Consider the following 23,076-nt stretch of genomic DNA (forward strand, 5'->3'; position numbering starts at 1 on the left):
TTGATTCTGCATCATCTATGGTCTTCAAGCACCTCAGGTTTAGAGGGGAGTTAATAAGAGCCTGCAAGCATGGGTGTAGACTCATCAGCCTCATTCACACAGCTAGGGAGTGTCTGGGGCTAGATTGGAGCCCTGGGAGATGAGTCTTCCTGGCTCCAGGCCCAGCGCTCTGTGCACTATGGAGCCACCTAGCTGGACTAGAAGTTTACCATCGCCTTATCTGGACTAGATAGCTTTCTTTTATATACGCTTCTAACTATTGTAACATGTATTAATTTTGAAATTTTATATACTTCTTCTTATGAATAAATACTAAAAATAGGCTCTTGTGATGCAGTGTGTGGAGATGGGGGATAGGAGGGAAAAAAAGAAAGTAGAGGCTAGGAAAAGGCAGGCAGCTAGGTGGCTCAGTGGATAGAGTGCTGGGCCTGGAGTCAGGAAGACGAGTTCAAATATGTCTTCAGACACTTACTGTGTGACCCTGGACTCAAGGGACTTAAGGAAATGTCTATTAAAATGACTCTAGGAAGGGGGGGTTGGTGCTCCAGGAAGCTGCCCAAGGGTTGGTGAGGGCTAAGGCCCAGGGCTACAGCCTCACGTCTTTCACAAAGAATAGGACTAGAGGTCATAGGAGATAATCTAAGGACTTTGAGTCAGAGGAGCACGCAATCATAAATTGAGGACTGGGAAAGACTGGAGAGGCCAAGTCCAACCCCATCAATTTATAGATTAGGTAATTGGGTAATTGGGGCCTAGTGACGTTACAGGGTTTGCAACCTTTGTGTCCTTTGACCTCAGATCCAGCCCTCTTTCCTCTGGGGCATGCCATTTCTCTTAGGAGTCTTCAGCCTGCGATCTAGTGAGAGACACACCAAATCATGGTGACACCTTTCTCAGTAGTCCTGGAGTATGTTGTTGTTTGTTGTTGTTCAGTTGTTTCAGTCATGACCGACTCTTTGTGACTCCATTTGGGGCTTTCTTGGCAAAGATGTTGGAATGATTTGCCATTTCCTTCTCCAGCTCATTTTACAGATGGGAAAGCTGAGGCAAACAGGGTTAAGTGATTCACCCAGGGTCATACAGCCAGATTTGAACTCTGGAAGAAGAGTCTTCTTGATTCCAGACCCAGCGCTCTATCCACCTAAGTTGCTATCTTGGAGTATAGCAGACAGTTAGATTGTACTGATCATAGCTTTGTAGTGAAAAAGCACTAAGTTTGTGACTATGGGGCCTAGTAATAGGTCAGTTTCTTGCTATCTGTAACTGTAAGAGATTGACTTCTCTATTCTGGTCCTCCTTGCTGTTCCTCATACATGGCTCTGCTTGCCTTTGGACTGGCTGGTCCTCATGTCTAGAAGGCTCTCTCTCCTTGCCTCAATTTCTTAGAATCTCCTGTTACCTTGAAAATTCACTTCATGTGCCATCTTCAACACAATGCTGGGAAATGAGTAAGTGAATGAAAAAAATGATTAAATACTTACTACGTACCACAACTGAGCTAAAGAGGTACATTCTGCTTGGCTGGTGTTCTGTGGGACTAGATAAGACACTGAAAATGAAGAGGTGGGCAAGGGATGACCAGAAGGATGTGGAAGCTCAATTCTGGGACCTTACATTCATATTTCAAGCATCTTTGTTTTAACAGGCTCCTCTCTGGAGCAGAGGAACGATATCTATGAGATGGTAATGGTCATGACATCATCCAAAGGGACTTGTTTTCTGAATCTGAAGGTCCATTTGGGAGCTACAAGGAAATATAGGATCCATCATTTTCTTCCTTTCACCATGCACTCTATTTATACCAGAACATGTCTTCTGTGAATTTTCTGATCTGCCTCTGCTTCCTTAGTGAGCTTTTAACCATATCTTGCCCAGAACTAGGCTTCACCTCACTTCCTGGTCATTTCCAGACCATGATGCCTCTACCCTAACTATCTTCTTCAGCCCCATACACCAGTTCTGACTCTGAACCCAGGATACAAGATTCTAATAACACACACTGCCCTTCCCCACTTTCTAGCTTCCCTTCATGTGGTGTCTTCTCTGTTGTAATGTAAACTCCTCTAGGGCAGAGACTGTCTTGCTTGCTTCTATGTGTATTCCTCATACTTGGCACAGATAGTAAGTGCTAAATGAGTGCTTTATTTAGCCTCAGAGCAGGGTGGAGGGGGATAGATAGAATGTTCAATTGGTCCGGATGTCATTTGGGCTTCAGTCTGGGACGAGTGACCACTTGTCTAAGGTATTATGAAGGGGATCATGCTTCAAGTTAAATTAGATAACCTCTGAGGCCCTTTTTGACCCCAGGATTCTGTGGGTCTGTTGCAATTAAACACAAAATAGCTATTCAAAACAGAACTGCTCTGTTTCTGCTCTGAACCTCCATGCATCATATGTCCTGGAAATGAGCAAAGAATTCACTGCAGACATGTGTGGGCTTGGACTAAAAGTTCCATGGGTGAGAACAGGAAAGGACAATTTGTACCCATTACTAAAGAAGGCACTCCATGGCAAAACAGCAGTCTGAAAATAGGGGAGCAAAGAGGAAGTAATAAAACTGAAAAAAGCAATACCCTCCCACTCAGAGGTAAGAGTGGGCTGGATAGAGAGAGGGCAGCTTTAGATGCACAGGCTGTTATATGAGATCTGAGAAAAGCAAGGGTGTAGAGAAAGATTATGACATATCTGCCAGAGGCAGCTTCAAAACAAGCAGGTTTAATTAGATGGTCTCTGGGTTCCCTTCCCGTTCTAAATTCTACAATCTCTATGGAACGGAGATAAAGGTTGGAATTAGTTATTGGGAACTCCTGGACAGGAAATGCCCTCTACAAGTTCAGGTTACCACCTTTTCTGCAACTTATAGTCTTAGAGACTTTCCATGATATGATTTTGGCAAAAGGTAATCTGGAGGTAAGATTATAGCCTAGAATGCTTCGGTATTTCCTGTTTCCCCATCCGAGGGGAAAATAGTGACAAAAGAACCTGAAAGCCACTTTACCTGACTTCTCTCATGCTGTACTAATCTATCTCTTTTCCTAAGTGTGACAGAATCTCATTTATTCCATGAACACCCCTCCCACCTCTGAGCTTTATCCCAGGATATCTCTTATACCCACTCTCCCTGCCAAAGGCCACCAAGTTTTCTCTCACTCATCATTCATTCAGACAATGAGAACCTGTTTCTTCCAGGAATACTTCCTAGACTACTTCATGAATCTTTCCCTGATTCCTCTTGGCTGGAAATGACTTACTCTTCTCCTTATGCCTTACAGCACTTACTTCGTAGCTTTTCTATGAATTTACCATACCCCAATTTGTTTTATAAGCAGCTTATCCTATCTCGGCCTCCTAGGCTTCAAGTTTTGGGGCAGCTAGATGACACAATGGGTAGAGGATTGGGCCTGAAGTCAGGAAGACTCTTCTTCCTGAGTTCAAATCTGGCCTCAGACACTTACTAGCTGTGTGATTTTCTGGCAAATCGCTTAACCCAGTCTGCCTCAGTTTCTTCATCTATAAAATGAGCTGGAGAAGGAAATGGCAAAGCACTCCAGTATCTTTGCCAAGAAAACCCCAAATGTCAGGAAGAGTTGGACAAGACCCAGTGACAACAACTGCAAGGTCTAAGTTCCTTGAAGGTAGGGGCTGCGACTGATTCTGGCTAAGGAGTTAGTTGCCCCTAGGCTCAAAGACTTGTGCTGTTGCTCAGTACCAAAATGTGACCCTGGGCAAGTGACTTAATCTCTCTGGGCCTCAGATTCCTCAGATTCCTCCTCTGTAAAACTAGGGTTTAGATAACTTTAGACCATCTAAAACTAGATAATCTCTAAGTTCCTTTCCAGCTCTAAATCTCGGATCCTATGTGTCATCTTTGCATTTCTATGTGGCATTTCTATGTACCTTGCAATACAAACCAAATGTCTCTGTTCTGTAGACTTCTGCAGAGTGTCTCAAAAGTTTTAGAGCAGTTTTAGGTTTTAATAGGTTAAGTAAGTTATTTTAAAAAGGTTATTAAAGCTTAAAACTACATTACGACTTTCCTGTATTGTTCCTGAGTTCAATCATCTTCATTGGTGGTCAGGAATTGGCTCCCAACTCTTTAGTCTTACATTACAATCAATTATTCAATGTTTGTCTAAGATAGTGTTGATGTAGTGACAATCAGGGAGGGAATTAAGGCTCCAAGGCAGTAGATAGACTAAGATCTGCCAGTAATGAGTGGGACGTAGGGAATCCTAGATTCAGAGCTGGAACAGACATTAGATATTTATCTAGTCTAACCCTCTCATTTTAGAGATGAGGTGGCTGAGGCCCAGAGAAGTTAAATTACTTACCCAAGATTACACAAGAAATAAGTATCAGGGCCAAAACTTGAACCCAGGGCCTTTGATTGATTTTGACCATAAGCGTGACACACACTCTTTAGCATATTTCAGCTTTCTTCTCAGCAACTCTGTAAGGACAGTAGTAGAGGTATTATTATCCTACTGTACAGATGATGAAATGGGCTCAGAGATGTAAAGAAGTCACTTGCTTGGGATTGTGAAAAATAAGTGTTAGAGTCAAGACTTACACTCAAGTCATCTGGTTTTGTCTTTCCTCTATAACACACTAACTCTCTGGGCCTCAAATTCTTTATCTGCAAGAGGTGGATGTTGGATTAGATGGTCTCTAAGGTCCCAGTGCACATGTAAGAGTGCATGAGACTCTAGGCCTATACTCAGTTCCTGGCGCTGTCCTTGGTGCTGTCCTTCCCTCCTTGCCCCACTTCAGTTTCCTGGCCTCACCAATCAATCCATTTTTGTTGTTTTTGTTGAGTCCTTGTGGTCTTGTCCAACTCTTTGTGACCCCATTTGAGGTTTTCTTGGCAAAGATACTGGAGTAGTTGGCCATTTCTTTCTCCAGTTCATTTTATATATAAGGAAACTGAGACAAACAAGGTTAAGTGATTTGCCCATAGTCACACAGCCAGTTAAGTATCTGAGGCCAGATAAATCTTCCTGACTCCAGGTCCAGCTCCCTATCCACTGTGCCACGTAGCTGGATCTCCGAACCAACAAATGTCCCAGAGAAGCCAAGTTTTTGAAAAGAACCCTGTGACAAATCCTTTTCTAAGCAAGCTATGAATAAATCTGCTCAGTGGGATCTGTTGCAGTCTGCTCTTAAATGGAATTTAGGGATGTGAACAAAGCAGGTTTCCACCCTCCCCCCTCCTCATCTATCTGGTTCAGCAGGAATTCAAGAGTGGAGAGATGCCAGGGCCAGGCTGACCTGTTTGACCTCAGCCTGGAGGTGCCGGAGCTGCAGGCATTGCTCCAAACGCTTGTGGGTCTGATCTGCGTTAAGCTCCAACTCATGCTGCTTCTCGTGGAGAAACTCCAGGAGCTCTTGTACTTGGGCTGCGAGATCAATGTCCTTCTCACAGATTAACTCGATGCCTGATTAAAAAAAACAAAACAAACAATTAAAAATTAAAAATCCAGGACTACCTTAGAGACCACATATAGGTTTTACTGTCAATCCGGGCTTTGCTCATTCATCTGTAACACGAGGGGGTTGGGACAGGAGGCCTTGAAGGTTCCTTCCTGTTCGGCATCTATGATGCTTTGAACAATCCTTCAGTTCAAAGAGGGTCTGCCTCCTGCCTCTTCAAAGAATCATACACAGAGGGTTAAGGCTGCAAAGGACCTTAGAGATCACCTCATCTGGCCTTTCCATTGTACACACAGGACGAAACTGAGACCCAGGACCTGAAACCACTTGCCTAAGGGTACAAAGCTGGGTACTTTCCTTCAACATTGAGGGTTCAGGATTGTTACCCTCCTCATCCCAGTCTCTGATTCTGATCTCTTTCCCTCTTCAGAAATTGGATAGATGACCATGGTATACTCTTGTTTAAGATAATCAAATCTAGGCTACTTGGAGGGGTGTGTGTGTGTGTGTGTGTGTGTGTGTGTGTGTGTGTGTATATGCGTGTGCATGTGGAGATGGGTCCAATATTCTCCTTCCTCCCACAACAAACAACCAAACCCTTTCATAGGTGAAGTGTGTTTCAAAGAGTGTTTCCATCTCAAGTGTTCTTCCTTACGTGAGGCTTTTCCTGGTATAGTGGAAAATGCACTGCCAGTGGAATCAGGGGATCTGGATTCAAAACCAGCCTCTGAAGCTTACTAATTATATGACCTTGGACATGTTTCTTGGTGTCAGTTTCTTCATCTGTAATGAAGACTGAAGACTAGGCGACTAAAATGACTTCTGAGGTCACTTTAAGCTCAAGCTCTATGATCTCCAGGTGAACACTGCCCCCCCCCCAATTGCTTTGTCTTTCTTAGCATTATGTATTTTGTGTTTGCTTGTCTGTATACAATGTTTCTGTCTTCTTTTTTGCTCCTTAAAAGCAAAACCTCTCCATTTTGTGCCTGTTCCAGAACCCATTACAGACTAGGCAGTTAATAAAATGCTAGTTGACTAGCTAGTTGATTTCCTATTGCAAGCTAAGAAGAGAGAAAATTGTACTGGGCATTCAATAATGTGGTTCTCATTCCAGCTCTGCCACTAACTAGCTGTCAGACTTTGGGCAAGTCACTTCACCTTTTCACTCCTCAATCTACTTGTCTGCACAATGGACTGGACTGTATCTCAAGTTCCTTCTGACTCAGAATACTGCTATCTTCTCTTTCCAGAAAATTTGGTACATCGAGCAATTTCCACAGCATCTGGGTCATTTACTTTGGGTCAGCATCGGCAATGTTATTCTATTCAGAATATTTGCCAAGAATACTTAAATTAACAATTCCACCACCAAGAAATACCCTTTACCCAGGAAAGATGTTTATCGGAGGTGGGGTTGTTATCCAGTTGTTTCAGGCATGTCCAACTCTTTGTGACCCCATTTGGGGTTGCAGTCTGCTCTTAAATGGAATTTAGGGATGTGAACAAAGCGGGTTTCCACCCTCCCCCCTCCTCATCTATCTGGTTCAGCAGGAATTCAAGAGTGGAGAGATGCCAGGGCCAGGCTGACCTGTTTGACCTCAGCCTGGAGGTGCCGGAGCTGCAGGCATTGCTCCAAATGCTTATGGGTGACCCCATTTGGGTTTTCTTGACAAAGATACTGGAGTGTTTCACCATTTCCTTTTCCATCTCATTTTACAGATGAGGGAACTGAGGCAAACAGGGTTAAGTGACTTGCCCAGGGTCACACAACTAGTAAGCTAGATCAAATTGGAAGTCAGGGTAGAGATAAAGAGAGGGAAAAGGGGTGGTTAGAATTCTTGAACAACAAACTAATAACAACCAGTCAGTTTGGGTTCACTCAGAAGGTACCTCTTAAAGTGACATCATAGTGTAGCACAAGAACAAGAACTAAGTCAGGTCGATTTTCTAGTCTTAGATCTTCCACCAACTAATTGTGTGACCTTGGGAAGCCATTTCATCATGCCAAGCCTCTATTTCCTCACCTATAAAAGGAAGGGGTTGAACTAGATAACCTCCCTAAGATGCCTTAAAAGCTCTAATGTTCCATTCCATTTCAAACGTGCTTGTTCAAGAACAATGTGGAAAAATGCTCAATAAAAGTAACCCCATAAAAACTGGGAAAATGAGAGTCCATAAAATATCTTCACAACCTCATTACAGCCATGACCTCCTCTTCTGAGACCACAAATGCAGGGGACACTACCTGCTGTCAGAGACACAGTCACAGTGCGGCTCGAGGGTTGGTTGTGGTCAGGGAGATCTAAGTGTGAGTCCTGACTCTGATACTTACTAGCTTGTGACCAATGGCAAACCACCCGATCCCTCTGAATTTCAGTTTTCTCTCCTGAAAAATGGGAATAATAACTGGGTTGAAGTCCTTCCTCTGACACAGATTGGCTATGTAAACCTGAGCAAGATATTAAACCTCTTATAGCCCCCAGGCAACTTTCTAAGGCTTTGTTACAGAACTCTCAATCTCTTGTTATTGAGTTGTTTCAGTTGTGTTTAACTCTTGGTGACCCCATTTAGGATTTTCTCGGCAGGGATACTAGAATGATTTGCCATGTCCTTCTCCAGCTCATTTGACAGATGAGGAAGCTAAGGCAAATGGGGTTAAGTGACTTGCCCAGGGTCACACAGTTTGTAAATATCTGAGGTGAGATTTGACTCATGTCCTCCTGACTTCAGGGCTGGTGTTCTATTCACTGTGTCATCTAGCTACTATCTGTATTGTGGGGAAAGAGTTCTTCAATCAGCATTCTCTACATTAATGAGATTAAAGGTATGGATTCCTCCCTCTTCCCCAGCCCCTATGCTGCCTTATAGAGTTATTGTGAGGCTCAAATGAGATAAAATATGCTAAAGTTCTTTCTAATTTTAAAGGATAGGGTCTGGACTATGATTTCATTGGTATATGGAACTCTTAAGTGAGAAGCCTCCCTCCACCAGTGCGGGATGGTATTTTGTCCATTACTCATAGTCTTAAAGAGTTGGCAGAGCATTGGGAGATGAAGAGACTTGCCCAAGGTCACACAACCTGTATGTGTCAGATGCAGGATTCGAACAGAGGTCTTTCCAGCTTAAAAGCCAACTCTTCATCCACAATGCCACATTGCCTCGCTTTCTAATTTTAAATGATCTTAAAAGGATTTCAGTTTTTTTTAAAAGGAAAACCACAATGTCAAAGTTTTACCCACGCAAAGAACTAATTTGCTCACCATTCACTCACATTCCTAGGAGCCAAATGATAGCAAATGTTAGCTGATGACTCTTCAGTCTAAATAAACAAGCAGCCAGCCCTGGCTTGGTGCCTTGGGTCACTGTGCTAACAGAAGCTGTTTCTCTGCCCCGTCCACATGCTTTTCTCTTTATAGACTGCCTTCTATGCACTCTGTTTCTATCTTCTATGTGTCCAGATATTGTGCATATCTCCTCTGTTAGAATGTGAGCTCACTGAGATCATGGGCAGTTTTTTGTTGTTCTTCGTATTTAGCCAAGATGACACTTGGCATTATGCCTGGCACATACTAAGCACTTAATAAATGGTTGCTAGTTTATTGACCAACACAAGTGCTCTTGATTGCCGGCAGGGTCCAGCCATTCCTGGTGGGAATGATAATATACATCCTAAGATCCTAAGACAACAAGCCAAGCTCCGTTGTTGAGTTTTGGGTTTTTTTTGTGCTGCTGACATGTTGCCTCTGGTCCCCTGATGGCTTCGTCTTCCCTCTTGGAAGGCAGCTTAGTGCAGTGGAAAGGGAATCTTAGCTCTACTACTTACAACCTGAGTGATCATAGGCAAGTCACTTAATCTCTTTGGGTTTTCCTTCCTCCTCTGTATAATGAGGGGGGTGGACTTAACGGTCTTTACGGCCCCTTCCAGCCACCAATTGGTGCAGTGGATAGAGCACTGGGCCTGTAGTCAGGAAGACCTAGGATAAAATCTGGCCTCAGATGCTTAGTACCAGCGTGACCCTGTATAAGTCACTTAACGTCTATTTGCCTCAGTTTTCTCAACTATAAAATGGGGAATAATAACAGCACATAGCTCTCAAGGTTACTGTGAGGATCAAATAAGATAATACTTGTAAAGGGTTCAACACAGTGCCTGGCATGCATAGTAGGTACTTTGTTATTGTTACTGTGGTGGTTGTTATTATCCTGTGATCCCTAGCTCTGATGAGTCTTATGTCCTGACTGTGGCCCTTGCCCCAACCACTGATATTTGTGTTTTCCTGGTCCCTGCCCATCTGCCTTCTGCCATTTCCCTCTTTTGGTATTAGCAGTGAGTGTGGGGGCAGAGGCATAGCTCTGGGGTTACCCAAAGGAGATGAGCTCTGGAAGCTCCAATCCCCTACCCTCTGGGTAAGGAAAGAGAAAGCATTTAGGGAAGGGTGATAACCAAATCACACTGGTGCAAGGTTGTCAAAGACCGACATTCCTCTGTGAGATTGATAGTTCTGTTGGGGAACCAAGTGGTTCTGAGAGGCTTGCCATATCTCAGTGGCAGGCAGTGGTCTGCTGTTCCTTTGTGTTTGTCTCTGTGTTTGTTCTATGAGGCTCTGGCTTCTGACCTCTAGAGAGAGGCAGCTAGGAGTTCGTTCATGTGTCAGAGGTCTTCATGAGGGGGCCATAATGGAGGGCTTTACTCCTCTAAGATATACGGGGGTGCTTCGAGCAATGATGTGCCTCTGAGATTCAGTTTCAGCCTAGAGCTCTTCTCAGACTGAGCTTGAACCCCACTCCTGTGAAAAGGGCCCCCAGAAGCAGGCATCAGAAAATAGCATCTTGTTCAGAGGATCAAGGTTCAAATCCTGCCTCAGACACTTATCTTCTGGACCCTGGATGGATCTAGGCCTCAGTTTCCTCATCTATAACAAGAGGGGGTTGGATTTGAGGACCTCTAATGTTCCTTCTAGCTCTAAATCTCTGATTCTACGACACTGAGCTCTTTCTGAGCTTTACTATTCCTACAGGACCTGCACCTGGCTTGCCTATCAGTCTCTGACTTTCTCCACCTTGGTTCACCTGGTTGTAAACACTTAACTCCTTTCTGACAGCCAGTATTTGAGCCCAGCCCTGGGTCCCAGCCCACTCCACTGTTTATCAAAGCTCCTCATCTTATAAACTATGACCCACAGCCTCTTAAGGTCCCTGACAATAAACAGAATCAACTAAAAATGTAATCCTGGTCCTGATCTCAGTCTTATGGCTGAGCATCCAATGGTGGCCTTCTAATAAGATTTAAACCATGTCCCCAAAGATGACAAAAGGCTACCCTCCAGAGTGTAGAAAATGTGTGTTACCCAAGAAAGAGCTCCAATGGGAGCTCTCCCCTACTGTGATTTCCTCCTTTGGTGAGTCAATCAACCAATCAATAAGCATTTATTAAACACCTATTATGTGACAGGTACTGAAGATGATGAGGGTAAACAAAATGAAACAACCTCGACTCCCAAGGAGTTGACATTCTATGGGTTACGTTGTAAGAAGTTAGTCATCATTTCCACAATACAGAAGTTGAGATTGTCAGTGATAGTGAATCACAAGCATAATGCTTAGCATATAGTCTTTTGATGTTGTTCAGTCATTTCAGTCATGTCCAACTCTTTGTGACCCCAGCTGGGGCTTTCTTGGCCAAGATACTGGAGTGGTGTATCATTTCCTTCTCCAGATCTTTTTATAGATGAAGAAACTGAGGCAAACAGAGTTAAATCACTTGCCTAGGATCACACAGCTAGTAAGTGTCTGAGGCCGGATTTGAATTCAAGAAGAGGAATCTTCCTGATTCCACTGCAACATCTAATTCAGTACGTAGTAGGTGCCAATCAATGCTTATTGATGGATGGATGAGAAGAGACAGGCTGATGGACCGCTCAGAGCAAGGTTCTTAGGGCACCCTGTCCACTAAAGGGTTCTAGACAGACTTCTCCCATACTCAACATTCCAAGAAAACCACCTCCATTGAGTGATGCCAAGATTAATGGAGACAGGGGCAGCTAGGTGGCAGTGTGAGTAGAGTGCCAGCCCTGGAGTCAGGAGGAACTGTGTTCAAATCTGGCTTCAGACACTTGAAACACTTACTAGCTGTGTGACCTTGGGCACAATTCCCTCCCCCCCCCCCACAAAAAAAGATTAGTGGGGACAAAATGTGAAATGTAAATGGACACTACATTTAGAGTCAAGGCAAGCTGGATTTGAATCTAGGTTCTACTACTTACTAGCTCTGTGATACTGGGAGGTAAAACAATGAACTTCTCTCTGAACTTCACCTTCTACCTATATACAATGGGATGTTGGACTGGATGATTTCTAAAGTCCCTTCCAGTACTAAACCTTGTTATCATAAGCTTACAGCTTTCCATAGAATCATAAATGCTCCAATAGTAGTTGACATTCACATAATGCTTTAAGTTCTAGAAACTGCTTTCATATTATCTCATTTTAGTCTTACTATAACCCTGTGGAGTAAGAAATATAGAAATGATTGGCTCCATTTTAAAGATGAGGAAACTGAAGCTCAGGAAGACTGGGAGGAGGAAGAAGAGGAGGAGGAGGGGGAGGGAGGAGGAGGAGGAGGAGGAGGAGGAGGAGGAGGAGAAGAAGAAGAAGAAGAAGAAGAAGAAGAAGAAGAAGAAGAAGAAGAAGAAGAAGAAGAAGAAGAAGAAGACAATGACTTGTTCAAGGTCACACAGCTAGTGAGTACAGGAGGCAGAGTTTGAAGCCAAGTCTTCCTGACTCAACATCAAGCCCTCTCTCCACCATCCCAGACTGTCTCTTTAAAATTCTGCCTCTCCGTGAAGCACAGGGGTGGGGGAGGCCTAGTTAGGCAGGTTAGGCATGGCTGTGCTAGAGTCAGCTAGAACCAGCTCTGGAGCTAGCTGTTGAATTTTCAGTGGGTGCATTGACATCCAGAAATCGAAAAATGCTACAAATCAGGGCTTGGTTTATTGTTTTGTTAGTTGTCTAAACCAGATGTGTCAAACACACCAAACTCCTGAGTGCAGCTGAAAAAGATTAAAATGTAACTGGGAAATATTTTAAAAATAAATAAAATACAATAAAACAGAGATGATACAGCCCACAGGGATCCTTATGTGCAGTTTAATGGCTCTATTTCTATTTAAGTTTGACACCATGAATCCAGGCTTTAAAAATGATGGAAAAAATGTTAATAATGCCAATTAAACTTAAAAGTGTATTGTGCACACATTATTTTTTTTTCCTTTGGAGTGCTGGTTAAACATTTATCAGCTAACCAGCTAACCATTGGTTTCTGGAGTTACCCAGGCTCTTCCCCCACCTCTACTTCCCAATGAAAACCAACTCAAATACCACCTTTTAGGGCGGGATACTCTTGTAACTGGCCAGTCTCATTAATATTATAAAAATCCTTATTAGCTTGAGTTTTATTTTTCTAGTCTTGTCCTCAAATTCTGGGGATATGTACTCTGCCTAGGGATTCTGTAATCCTAACTCTAGGCACTCCCTTTCTAAGACTGAGAGAGTACAAAAACATGATGCTGCATGCTAAAAATGAGAGGGATTTCATTCCTAAGGATAGAAGAAATGTATCTTTGAAAGTGCTCTTTACAAAGACAGAGGATTTTTCCTTCCTTAGTTTTATATAGAGATTTAATATGTATCTAGACACATATGTACATAGACTCATATGTATATAGACACATAAATGTTATATATATAAATTCAGAGGTATATATGTATATATATATGTAAATACATACATACAGAGGGGTATATATGTAATGAGTGTGTATTATATATATATATGAAAAGGCATATATACATACATACACATATAGAGGGGCATAGATGTGTGTGTGATGGGGTGTGTGTATATATATGTGTGTGTGCATGTCTGTGTGTGTACAAAAGTATATACACACATACACAGAGAGGTGTCTGTGTGTATATATATATGTATACATCAGCAGATATGTGCGTGTGTAAAAATATATACACGCATACACAGAGGTGTGTATATGTATATGTGTATGCCAGCAGATATGTGTGTATATATACATATATACATATGTGTGTATGTGTGATGGGAGTATATTTTATAACTATATGCAGAGGCATAGACATACACATACAGAGATGTATATATACACACACAGAGGTATATAGATACATACACATATACATCTGTATGTGTTTTTATATGTGTATTTATTTATAAGTATTTATCATTTACATATATACCTTTCTGTGTTTATATAGGTATAGATATATACCTCTATACATACATATAATTTATATACTTATATGTATATTCACAGGTATGTGTGTGTGTATATATATCTTCTGATATTTGGAAATGTGGAGTCCTTTATATAATATACACATACCTCTGTGTGTGTGTGTGTGTGTGTGTGTGTGTGTGTGTGTGTGTGTAGATACACATACATATTCTTTGGGTTTCCAGCTTCTTCTATTTACCTTTTTCAATGACCAAAGGGGCAAAGCAGGTATCCTCTTTCTTGAGATGGAGAAGAAATATAAAAGGAAGAAAACCTCCCACCTTTTTAGCTCTTGGGGAACTGGGGTGACCCCCTGACCTCCATGTTGATTATCTGGAAATGTAATTCATGCACCATATGTGGAAGTTGGAGATTTTTCTCCACTGCTAGACACCAAGCTGATTTATTCCACTTGGTTCCCATTCCTTCTCTGCCTCTGGTGTTTAGTATGCTAGGCTAGGATGATATGCCTTTTTAGGTGAAACTGTGGTTCACCCCCATCACACATAACATGCAAATAGATTTTCCAAGTGTGAGAACTCATCAGCAGGGACCAGGCACCTGCTTATGATGTGATCCTAAGACAAGCTCTCCCTCTGACTCTTCTGCCTCATCTCATTTCATCCCGATTCCAGTCAGACCTGCATCTGGGAAGAGATGGGTTAGGCTGATGCCTCATCATACATTTCAGTGCCTTTCATAAAAGGAATAATATTGTGGATTGACTACGATAGACGTGATGACTCTCTTCAGTCTCGTCCTTAACAAATAGGAAGCTTTAGGGATTCCCCCCTCACTCTGTCACTGCTCCAAAAACCTATTTATCCTCTAATTGTATTCTCCAGCTAAACACCGCCGAGTGGAGAGCGTCCATTAATTTTCAACATATGAATAGTTTGTACCCGTGTTGACATTTCTGTTCTGCCCTTAAGGAGATGGAGACGAGAGGAGGGAAGGAAATAAATATTTATTAAGCATCTACTATGTGCCAGGCACCAGGTGAAGCACTTTACAATTACTATCACATTTGATCCTACAACAACCCTGCGAAGCGGGTGCTGTTATTACCCCCATTTTACAGACAAGGAAACTGAGGCAAACAGAGGTAAATTGACTTGCCTAAGGTCATATAGCTAGTAACTCAGGAAGACTTAGGTCCAAATTCTAACTCTGATGTCCCCTATGGACTTTTGGCCAAGTTACTTACCCCCTATGGGCCTCAAGGAATGTTGGACAGATAGGTTAGAGTTTGAATGTGGATGTTCCAGAAGAGTGGAGGAAAGACCTTAGATTTTCTTTCGTAGGTAATAGGGAGTCAGTCATTGAACTTTGTTGGGTCTCTGAAATGTACTTTAGGACTATTACATTATCTACTGCAATCTACAAGTATCTATAACTCTTTATGATTATTTTCTAAATAAGCTGTAAAAACCCAAAAGCTTCTGACTAAAAGTTACTGTGACTTCTGTCACTGACGCGTCCCAACAGAACGGGGAAGGGCTCAGAAGATACAGTCAAGAATGCACTTACTTCTGATCTTAGGACAAACATCACTGCCTAAAACCTTCATTGGTGTATGTGCTCAAGACCTCAGGCAATATGTATGTCACAAAAAACTTCTTCAGGAACACGCTATAGAGGAAAATACAAACACAAAAGAAAAGACTTCCAAGCAAGAGGTATCTTTCCTCTTCCTCCCTGACCCGGACCCTCAGCCACACTGCTCTACCACAAAAAAGTCACGTTTGGTTCTCCTGCTCTCCTTTCTGTCAACTAATCAGCTGCATAAGGGCCAGTTCAGGAACACTATTCCAGAGGCCTGAGTTTTCTCTGTTGTTGCCTATAGCATGGGAGAAAAAGTGATGCCCCCCATTAGGGCTACTGGCTGCTTCTTGCCCCTACCTCTAAATTTCTTGTCCTCCCTATTTTAGCAAAAGTCTGGGAAATAGTTTTAGGGTAAACATGTTTGGAAGTATAACAGTCTCTTTCAAAGTAAGAGTATTTAATTCTGTGGGGATTTGGTCCAAATTTTGGATTGCTATGGTTACAGAACAATAGCCCACTGGATATGCTAGATCCTATCTCATCAGTAATATCAAGGGGCACACACAAAGGGTGTCCACTGAAGGGATTTATGGAACATGCCTGTCTCATGCAAAAGGAATGAGAAATTCTCTATGGGGCAAGAAGGCATGTGTGTGCTGAAGGACTCTGGAACAATTGGCAATGCTTATTCTTTCCTGGGAAGTTGAAGGTTGAGAAAGAGGGCAAATGGAGAGCAGGAGAATCCTACCTGAGTCCCAGTTCTTTGTCCATTGGCTGAGGGCCAAAAGACCCAAAGCATTTTGGACATACATGCACACACACACACGCACACACTTCAGGATTCTCTAACCAACAGCTGAATTTCTATCACAGTCTTATATTCACATCACAAGCACTCCGATATTTTGACAGGTGGGAGCTGGTAACTAGGTTAATTAGTCAATTATATTAAAATTAGTTGAGAAAAATTCTGAAATCCAGCCATATTCCAAGCAGAATTTCAATGGCTCACCTCCATTTTTATCAGAAAAGGGAAAAAGTGTAAAAAGACAAATGTCAGATTTATTGTCTGTTTAAAGTGGGGATTTGGCTTCTAAAAATTAACGATTGGTCAGCTATCAATCAAAGAAAATATTCCTTTAAAGTGGAATCAACCAAATTAGAAGCATTTTGTGTTAAGATTTGGACTGAAATGAGCACACAACTGGTTCCCTCTAGGTACCAAGAACTAAATGGGGTGGGGGTGGGAATGAAGTATACTTTGGATTATAACAGAGTATTTTTCAAGGTATAGGGCTATTGTTTATAGCAAATTGGGAAAGAAAAGTGGAACGAGTTGCTTAGCCTTTCAGACCTCACTTTTCCTTTTTATAACAGGAGAGCAATACACAAGATACCTAAGCTCCCATCTGCCTCTAAATCCTGTGATCTTGTGACCTGAGGTTAATGTTGGAGCAGTGAACTGCACATAAAAGGGTCGTTTTATGGAAGATGGACAGTTGGCATCTGGCTCCCCAATAAGAACATCAATACCACACTCTTGAAGAAAAGAAAGATAATCTATCAAGAGATAATACCCTAAGAAGGATGAAGTAGTCTTCTTTCTTCCCACTAACACACACTTAGAAGTAGTAGGTTTTAATTAATGAAATTTTAATAATAGAAGGGACCTTAGAGCTATAGTCTCATCCCTTCATCTTATAGTAGAGGAAAATGGCACCCAGAGAGATAGAGTCACTTATCCAGGCTCACAACAGGTAGGTAGTCAAGAGGTGGAGTGAGGAGTAGAACCCTGTCCTCCCACATCCCAGACTAATGTCTTTCCGCTGTGCCTCTAAATAAAGTCAACAGTTTTCTGAAGTCCGGACTATGGAAAAGCCACTTATCCAATTCACATACTGTACTTCCATTCCAAAGGTTAAGGGCTGAATTGAGTAAATATTTCTACCTTGATCAAGACTATTAGCACGTGGAAGTGTATTTGAAGAGGTTGGTTCCAAGTCATGCAGTGTCTAAATTTGTAACACTTAAACACATTTGTGGAACATCTAAAATACTTTCAGGCTTTTAATTAAGGTGGAAGCCTGTACTGACGTAAATAATTAACATCGACAATACTGAAGTCTAAAATTAGATATAATCCACTAATAGGCAAATTATTCTCTTAACAATAGTTTGAGTTGTAGTTTTAATCAAAACATGGTTGTGTGTTTCTGTGGTTTTTTTTTTAACATGGGGTAGGTATGAGCAGTGCCTCTGAAATGTCTTACTGCAGTTTTAAGCTGGTTTCATGATTAATGATCACAACAAGATTAGCTCTGACATTTTCTCAGGTGATGGGAAACCAAGAATCCTTGATGACAAGAGGTTAACACAATCATAGGAAAGAAAAGAATCCAAGTATTGCAGGGAGAAGGGAGGAGAAAGGCGAGGGAGAACATCAGAAATTATTTCACAATTAGAAAGCTTCCAGACTTCAAGTTGGCTATTTTGAAACACCATTGGAGGACTAGGAAAATGTGTACCATGTATCAAAAAAGATATTTCAAAATAAGACAAAAAGTAACCAAAGGATTGCCCCAATCAGGCAAGCTGGGAAACTCAGATAACGTAGCAAGTCAGATGCTGCCTAAAAATTAGGGGTCCTGGAGGACGAGTAAATCATTCCCTGAAATATTCCAAAACCGAGAAGTTTAGGAATGGGAGGACAATAGTTTGTTAAAGAAATCCTGCTCTACTTGAAATAGGGGTTAGCCCTTGAAGCTTGAGAGAAGCATATATAGGACAATTAACAAGAGAAATTGCTTTAGATAGCCAAGTTAATGGGACTTAAGCAGCTGGAAAGTCACTGTATTTCTCCAGGCTTGTCTTATCTTCAATATCTTCCTAAGCCAATCTATGCAGAATAATGGTACTCCACTAATCTTTATGACTTGCTGCTTTCACGTAGAGTTTAGAGCTAGAGGAGATCTTAGAGGAGGTATTTTTTTTAAAAATGAGACTTCAAATCCAGCCTCAGACACTTACTAGCTGTATGACCCTGGGCTAGTCACTTAACCCCAAATGCCTCCAAAAAAATGCTAAAATGAAAGTGAGATAGTTATAAGGGCCTCCCTCCCTTCCTTCCTTCCGTCCGTCCATCCATCTCCCTTCTTTCACCTTCTTCCTCCCTCCCCACCCCCTTTCCTCTGTCTGGTTCAGTTTCCTCATCTCTAAAATGGGACTAATAGCGTTTACCTCCCAAAGTTGTTGTGAGGATCCAATGAGATAACACTTGTAAGGCACTTTCTCTATAAATGCTAGCTCTGTCTGTCTAGGTATCTATGTATTTGTCTCTCTGTCTATCTTTTTTAACTAATGAAGGTGGATGGAAGTATAAGGGTAGAAAACAAAAGGAAGAAAAGAAAGCGACTGAGGAATCATTTAAAAATACAGAGAAGAGGGCAGCTAGATGGTGCGGTGAATAGAGCACCAGCCCTGGAGTCAGGAGGACCTGAGTTCAAATCCAACCTCAGACATTTACTAGCTGTGTGATCCTGGGCAAATCACTTAACCTGTGGTTGCCTAGGAGGCAGCAAGGTGGTTCAACGGATAGAGTGCTGGCCCTGGAGTCAGGAAGACCTGAGTTCAAATGCAGCCTCAGGCACTTACTAGCTGTATGACCCTGGGTAAGTCACTTGAATTCTGTCTGCCTCAGTTTCCTGAGGGATAATAATAGTACCTACCTCCTAGGGTTCTTGTGAGGATCCTATGAAATATTTGTAGTGCCTGGAATATAGAAGGTGCTCAATAAATGCTCATTTCCTTCTTGCCTTCCTTTATTTGCAACATATAGTCTTAGGGTTGCTTGAGGACACGGACTCATCTATTTAATTAGTATGTGTCAGAAGGAGCACTTCCTGACTGCACCGCACTGCACCATGCTGCCTCCTCACAGCCTAGTACCCAATTCTGAGTGCACATAGCTGCCATTCGCATGGCATGCTGTGGTTTACAATATAATATGTAATCTTATTGGATCCTCACAGCAACACAAAGGGACATCTAGTGCATGTATTCTTGGACTACTTGCTTTTGTTCACATACAACACTCCATTCCCCACCTCCAAGCCTTTGCACTGGCTGTTCCCCAATCCCTGGACTGCTCTCCCTCCCTGTGTCTCTTAGAATCCTTGGCTTCCTTTAAGAGTCAGTTCAAATACCACCTCCTACATGAAGCCTTTCCCAGTCACTCCAGCAGCTAGAGTCTCCCCTCTAAGGTTACCTTCCATCTGCTATGCCTGTACCTATTTATTCACATGTTTTCTCTCCCATTAGAATTTAAGCTCCCTGAGGGCAGGGACTCTTGATTGCATTTCTTTGTATGCCTAGCATTTTGCACATTTAGAGAGATGAATTGGACTTGTTTGAGATCTCAGAGCCAGGAAGTGGCAGAGCCAGGATGCAACCTCAGGTCTTCTGATCTGGACTCTGGCTCCTACAATATGGCCACCTGGATTTAGGCAAAGGTCAGCTCTGATGACCAGGATGGTACTGTAGGGTCATGACTTCTAGGCAAGGGCTGGAAGATAACTCTAAACTTTACCCATCCCTCTCCCCCCAACAGCTCTGATGTGTGTTAACTCTCCTCTTTCTAGGACAAGGGACAAGGGAAAACAATCACTAGAAAGGGAAGCTAAGTTTCTTGGGAATAGTTTCTATTTTCCTCTAATGAACCTCATCTCCTTTGCCAGCTGGAGCAGCTCACTAGGGTGGGAGGAGATGAACAGAAAGTCTCAGCCCTCAGAGAAGCACAGGCCAATCAAGCTGTTCCCAGCAATCCTTGAAAAAGAAACAAAATCAGAAGTGGGTAGGCAGCCCATATGCCTGGGGATGTGCCCACCACTTAGCCCTTCCAGGTATAGGCGGTCCTCAGCTGTCACCAGATCCCAATATTCTTCCCCTTCCCATGGATAATTGTCTCTGAGTTCTTTCTTCTGTGGGAAAAAGGTCTGCCTCCTCAAGGTGATGCCAGAACCCTGGGACAGAAGGAGGAGAGAGTTGAGCAGGGTTCCTTTTCTTGACTTACAACATTCACTCTGGAAGGGGAGATGGTGAGCGGTCTCCTACCCAGGTTCTCTGGGACCATTTTCCCAGCCCTGCTTTTCTTTCCCTATGTTCCGGGCACCTGTTGCTTTTTGTTCTGGCCGAGTCTCAACAAAACACAGACATCAGGAAGAATCAATAGGGAGTCAAACAGTGGGGACAGGTAGTCTTCTATCCTGTACGTTTCTTCCCTGCTCAAAAACGGCCAGTGACTTCCTGGGGCTGATCAAAGAGTGAAATGATGAAAGGTCAAAAGGTCTATGTTCATCCCTGAGCTCAGCTACTGAATATTTTTTGTTCAATATTTTACTGAATACTTATAACTTTCAAATCAGAGGATAATAGATTTAAAAAGGACCTTTGAGATACCTTTGTCCAGCTTCTTCATTCGACGGGGGAAGAAAGTAAGATCCAGACAAGTGAAGTGATTTGCCCAAGGTCACACACAGAGTCAGTGTCAGTGCTGGGATTTGAACTCATGTCCTCTAACGCCACATAACCATCACATGTTCTACTCTGTCATGCTGTTGGACTGGAATCAGCTGGGGGTTGGGGGTGGTGGGGAGGGACCTGAGGCCACGAGGCCACACGTGGACTTCTAGGTCCTTGGGTGTGGCCTTTTGACTGAGTCCAGGTTTTACAGAACAAATCCTTTTATTAAGGGGATTTGTTCTGTGAAGTTTGGACTTAGTCAAAGGGCTGCACTTGAGCACCTAGAGGGTCACGTGTGGCCTCGAGGCTGCAGGTTCCCCACCCTTGATCATCTCTAGGGTCGCTTCCATCTGTAAAGTCTCTAATCCTATCACTTAATCTCTTTCAGCCTCAGTTTCCTCATCTGTAAAATGAGGAATAATAACAGCCAGGACTGCTGTGAAGATCAAATTAAATAACATTTGTAAATTACTTTGAAAACCCCAGGTAAATGTTAGCTATTAGTCTTATTATTATGCCATGAACTCCTTTGCCTAGCGTTCAAGGCCCACTGTGATCACCCTATCTTTCTAGTTTTTTGCATGGTCTTCCCTCCATATACCAAGCATCTCTCAAAAATTTTTTTTAATTTCATGATCTTATGTGACAGAGGCAGGAATTCTAAAAAAATAATATTTTTGACCCAGCAATACCACTACTAGGTCTGTATCCCAACGAGAGCAAAGGGAAAAAAAGGACCTATATGCACAAAAAGACTTCTAGCGGCTCTTTTTGTGGTGGCAAAGAATTGGAAATGGAATGGATGCCTGCCAGTTGGGGGAAGGCTGAGTATGTAAGTGTGATGGCGTTGATGTTCAGTCATTTTTCATTTGTGGCCAACTCTTCGTGGCTCTAGTTGAGGTTTTTCTTGGCAAGGATAACTGGAGTGGTTTGCCATTTCCTTCTCCAGTCATTTTACTGATGAGGAAACTGAGGTAAACACAGTTAACATCCACTGATAGCCTTTGGTCATAACCACAGTAACCACACAACCTCCCTGGAAGCAGTCCCAGTGGTGCCAAGGATTTCAGACCACTGGGCAGTGTTGCTTCTCCTGTCCCTAGAAAAGCACAGACACATTCCCCTGCTCCCTAGAGCAGGGCTGGCTAGCTCGGGATACTCGTCAAAGCCCAAAAGACAAGTTATGCTATTAAGAGCCACCAAAGTTAGATTGTTTATAGACCTAAAATCTGTCCCTTAAGGAAAAACCCCCTGGGGTGCTGTGTCATTTAATTCTAGGCCATCTGTGCTAAATGTCCCTTCCGACTCTAAGATGCTACCACGTAAAGTGTTTATTGGGCATTTACTCTGAGACAAACACCCTACTAGATTAGCTGAAGAATACAGAGTCGTACTTAAATAGAGCTAAGAATTTCTGTCTTCATCCAAGCAATCCAAGGTTGTGTTAGCTTAATAAAGGCCAAAGTAATGAGATGCTATGATATAGTGGTGAGCACACGGGTCTTAGATTCAGGAAGACACAGGTCCAAATTCTACCTCTGATGCTAATAAGCCATGTGACCCTGGGTAAATCACTTAATCCCTCTGAACCTCAATTTCTCGTCTTTAAAATGGGGATGATAATGCCTGCAGTATCGACCTCATGGAGTTGTTACAGGACTCAAAAGAGGAAATGCACGCAAAATGTCTCACAAACCTCAAATTATATTTACATGGAAATAATTATAATTTATAATTTACAGTTGCTTTGTGCCTCAGTTTCCATCTCTGAAAAAATGAGAGTGCAAGACTGGATGGCGTAGGGCAGCTAGATGGCAAAGGGAATAGAGCACTGGCCCTAGAGTCAGGAGGACCTGAGTTCAAATCTGACCTCAGACACTTACTAGCTGTGTGACCCTGGGCAAGTCACTTAATCCTGATTGCCTTGGGGGAAAAAAGAAAAGACTGGATGACACCTAAAATCCTTCTTGATTTTTAATATTCTATGATTCTACGAGTAACAAGCCACAAGTTAGTCTCCTAGACATTCCAAAGCTGGGGAATACAGCTTGTAGAGGAGACTAATTTCTGACCAGGGAATATTCAGAGAACGGATAAAATTGATTCCACGAAGCCTAAACCAACTTTGCAGAGACACCCCACAACCCTAGAGAATACCTAGTCCAACAGTAGTAGAATGAAATCACTTGCCTAAGGTCATATAGGCAAGTAGATGTACAGCTGAGGTTAAGACTCAGGTATCCTGACCCCCAATTCAGGAATCTGTCACCACTTCACA

General features: G+C 42.5%; 1 protein-coding gene across 1 annotated transcript in view; it reads right to left on the minus strand.

Moving 5' to 3' along the window:
* Positions 1-23,076, minus strand: part of LOC118839981 (kalirin) — a 413,338-nt gene that overhangs the window by 125,637 nt on the left and 264,625 nt on the right. Inside the window, exon 13 of the mRNA XM_036747488.1 lies at positions 5,269-5,435. Within this exon, the coding sequence (XP_036603383.1) occupies positions 5,269-5,435 (167 nt within the window). The remainder of the gene's footprint in view (positions 1-5,268; positions 5,436-23,076) is intronic.

The sequence above is a fragment of the Trichosurus vulpecula genome, chromosome 2 (genome assembly GCF_011100635.1).
Source record: "Trichosurus vulpecula isolate mTriVul1 chromosome 2, mTriVul1.pri, whole genome shotgun sequence".
In the NCBI taxonomy this organism is placed as follows: domain Eukaryota; kingdom Metazoa; phylum Chordata; class Mammalia; order Diprotodontia; family Phalangeridae; genus Trichosurus; species Trichosurus vulpecula.